Source organism: Sinocyclocheilus grahami, unplaced genomic scaffold (genome assembly GCF_001515645.1).
Source record: "Sinocyclocheilus grahami isolate Dianchi unplaced genomic scaffold, SAMN03320097.WGS_v1.1 scaffold496.1, whole genome shotgun sequence".
Taxonomy (NCBI): Eukaryota; Metazoa; Chordata; class Actinopteri; order Cypriniformes; family Cyprinidae; genus Sinocyclocheilus; species Sinocyclocheilus grahami.
The window spans coordinates 51157-54842 of NW_015505675.1; the positions used below are offsets into that span (position 1 = coordinate 51157).

The 3686-nt window shown below is 38.3% G+C and overlaps 1 protein-coding gene across 1 annotated transcript in view; it reads right to left on the reverse strand.

The window, feature by feature from the left end:
- Positions 1–276: 276 nt before the first annotated feature.
- dhx40 (DEAH (Asp-Glu-Ala-His) box polypeptide 40) overlaps positions 277–3686 on the reverse strand; it is a 7464-nt gene continuing 4054 nt past the window's right edge. The window contains exons 8-11 of the mRNA XM_016236703.1: positions 3329–3511; positions 3154–3234; positions 2780–2937; positions 277–281 (exon numbers count right to left, since the gene is read on the reverse strand). Of these exons, the coding sequence (XP_016092189.1) occupies positions 277–281; positions 2780–2937; positions 3154–3234; positions 3329–3511 (427 nt within the window). The remainder of the gene's footprint in view (positions 282–2779; positions 2938–3153; positions 3235–3328; positions 3512–3686) is intronic.

Genomic DNA, 3686 nt, shown 5'->3' on the forward strand with positions numbered 1-3686 from the left:
AAAAAAAAACAAAAAAAGCAACATTTTATTTATCTAATATATTAGATTTAATGGGAAAGGACATTTAATTTTACTGTAAAATATTGTTAAAATATTAATATTGTGGGAAAAAGCATGAATTACCATACAACGTATTGTGAAAATCTACATATAAACTATAAATTATAATGTTGTAATGCCAAATTTTATTTAAAACAATTTTAGGTTTGTCTTTTATTTCTCATTTACTTACACAATGCAGTAGAGAATATTTTACAATGGGCCATTTATCGGTTTTCAGGCTATAATATAAAAACAATTTAAGAATTTTAATATCAGTGCATCTCTAATGTTTTTAACTTAGTTTTTTGTCATGTGAGTTAATATAAGTTTGTATATTATAGTTTGTATATATAGTTATATAGTATATATAGTTGTATATATATATTATAGTTATAGTATATTAAAGGGGTCATATGATGCGATTTAAATTTTTCCTTTCTCTTTGGAGTGTTACAAGCTCTTGGTGCATAAAGAAGATCTGTAAAGTTGCAAAGACTAAAGTCTCAAATCCAAAGAGATATTCTTTATAAAAGTTAAGAGTCAGCCACGCCTACCTAAAACTGCTCGTTCTAACACGCCCCCACATACCTATGTCGTTCTGTGGGAAGATTTGCATAATGCCGCCCAAACGTTCACACAAAGAAAGAAGGCGTAACTTTTATTCTCACTGTAGTATTGTTGTTGCCGCCGCCATGTCGTGGAGACGCTGTGTGATTCGTTGTGAAAGCTAAACTACTTTGTTTGGTCTTCCAAGAAAGGACGATATCTGCTTCGTCATGCCTACAGCTGATCCGTGCTGGTCGCTGAGGAAATACATCAATTTTGCGCTGTGGATCGCCGGATCGGCTTTCACCATGAACGAAGCGGAGTCCAGGCCAGAGTCATCGAAATCTCTGACCGTGCCGTTCTCAAGCCCCCGGCCTCTGCTCACTGTAGGCCACCGCCACTCACTCTAGGCCGCCGTGTGTGATGCTGTTTCGTTGTGAAAGCGAAACTTCTTTGTTTGGCCTTCCAAAAATGGACACGACTAGAAATCAGTGGTTAAGTTGTATTTACAACACGGTTCCAGAACACTTCAACCTAAATATTCAGATGTGTCCAGCGCATTTTATGGAGTACCGTTTCCTGATCCTGGGAGAGTAGACCACAATGCCGGCTGTTCTGACTCACAGACTGTAAGTAAGTTTTCATATTTAAAGGATTTGCCACTGATGATTCAAACGCGAATTTTGAGCAGTGTTGTGAAGGGCGTAACATTTCCGTCTCTCGCTTGAGGTATTCGGCCAATCACAACGCACTGGATAGCTGGCCAATCAGAGCACACCTCGCTTTTCAGACCAATGAGCTTTGTAAAAATCGAGGGGGTTCTTTAACCTTAAACCGCATAAACATATTTCATTACACCAAATACACAAAATAATGTTCTTTTTAGCAGCATCATATGACCCCTTTAAGCTTGTAATATAAGTTTAATATTAGTTTGTATTATAATTTTAACAGAACCTTTTTGTTTTTACCATTACATTAACAGGATTTTTTAATATAATTTTTAACAGGATGAACTCAGTTAACATCGATTATGTGACATGAAGTAACTACCTTATAGTTGCAATGAAACAGATGGAGCGACATATAATATTTTTTTTTCGTATTTTGACACATCAAGTGTAACAGACTGTCGTAAAAGAAGAAAAATGTAGGGCAGGGACTTGGCTGTATTCATCAGTTGTTGATTAGATTTTGAGATGTGGGCACTGCACTCATATACAGTCGATTTTAAGAAAAGTGTGAAGTTTTAAGCCTTCTACACACTGCACAATTTTCGGCTGTCCAAGACGAAAAATTGGCATCGTGAAACAATTGTGGCGATTTCTGTGATCGTGGCTTTTAAACGGTGGTCTTATGTCGTACAGTGAGAGGTTCAAAGACAAGGATAGCCTATGATCATTTTCTGACAGTGTCAGTGTGTTTGCTACTACGACCCATGTTTACTGACCAGCCAATAAAAATGCAACATGAAATAGCGTGTTGATCAACGCGACATGGCACCTAAACTTAAAACTGCTTGCCTCAAACTCTTTTCCCTTCCTATTTCGCAGCTTCCTCTTTGTTTTCAGCACACATAAAAAGTACAACTGCCAAACTGTGATTCGTCATGCTTTTTTTGTTTACCACTCGCGCATGCTGATGACGTTTTATTCTTCAATAGTAACTTGCGTCGTAGCCTACAAGTCACTAGGTGTCATTATCGTATAGTCTGCATACAAGTCGTACCTAAGTTTATTAGATCCATGTCGCACAGTGTCTTACACACTGTCTCCGCACACCGAGTCCGAATTTTTCGTCCTAAATTTTCGCACGTTGAAAAATAAATACGACCTCACGTTGTGTCAATCACTTTTACACACTGCCTCCGAAACTTTCGTCTGTCATAAAAAAATTCGGACCAGGTTCTATTTTCTGTGTTTTCACATCCGTAGCAAGCATTTTGATAGCAAAGGATGACGAATAGGTAAAAAACGCATACGAAAATTTCGGACTCAGTGTGCAAGGACCTTCAAGAGGACTAAATGATTGGAGAAGCCCTGCATACAACACCAGAGAGAACTCTCTCATTTCAGCAAAAGATCGAGTTCTGATATTTACAGGAGGTCAAAAACATTTAAAAATTAAAACTAATATTTATTTCCTTCCTTTTAAGTGATAGACATGTGTGACAACAAACAGAAATGATTACCTGGTCGAATGAAGATGTTCTCTACTGAGAGCATCGCGGCCACAGGCAGCATTACGTCTTCACACCCGAGAGCGGCAGCTTTGAGCAAAGCACGAGTAAGATTAGGAGGCAGAGGAAACTCCACCATCAACCTCCCCAGCCTGGTCACGTCACCCCTCCTGCAACAAAAAGCCCATATTAGCACTTTAATTAAGATCACAGAACTGACACAGTGAACTGTACACACTATGTGCCATTATTGATATGTAATGTGAATATCAGCAGGACCGGGGGCAAGATGTGCTTCTGGAAAAATGCAGCTGGCAGTATTCTACAGTATTCTCAGCGGTTTTCTTACATAACAGGCAACAGTTTGTGGAACGCATATCACTCACCTGTCAATAGCATCATACTGATACAGCTGTTTCAGAGCGGTCAGGATAAACCGTTCCTCTGGACTGTCCAGGTAAGGAAATCTGAATAAAAGAAAAAAGTGTTCAAATTGAAATTATTAACAAACCGATTAAACAATCCAAAAATAACAATGCAGCCTATACAATGCAGCAATACCTAATCACATCATGGATACCGAGACATTTCAGTGTGAGAATGACAGATGTTAGACTGGTCCGCTGAATCTCTGGAATGGTGTACTCAAGCATGCATGTGTCCCAGAAGTCTTTATTGTAAATCCTGAAGCATTTTCCTGCAGAGGTTCGTCCAGCCCTGCCTGCTCTCTGCTGAGCCTCGCTCCTGTGTGGAAACATCATCAGAACTTTTATTAAAATAGAATAAATGAGGAAACAAATGGAATTGTTTTCTTATTGTTTGGATAAACTAGTTAATTTCTCACTAAACAGCATAGCATAGGTAGCATAACACACTCACTTTGATCACAATATTCATGGCTACAAAAAATTTAATATAT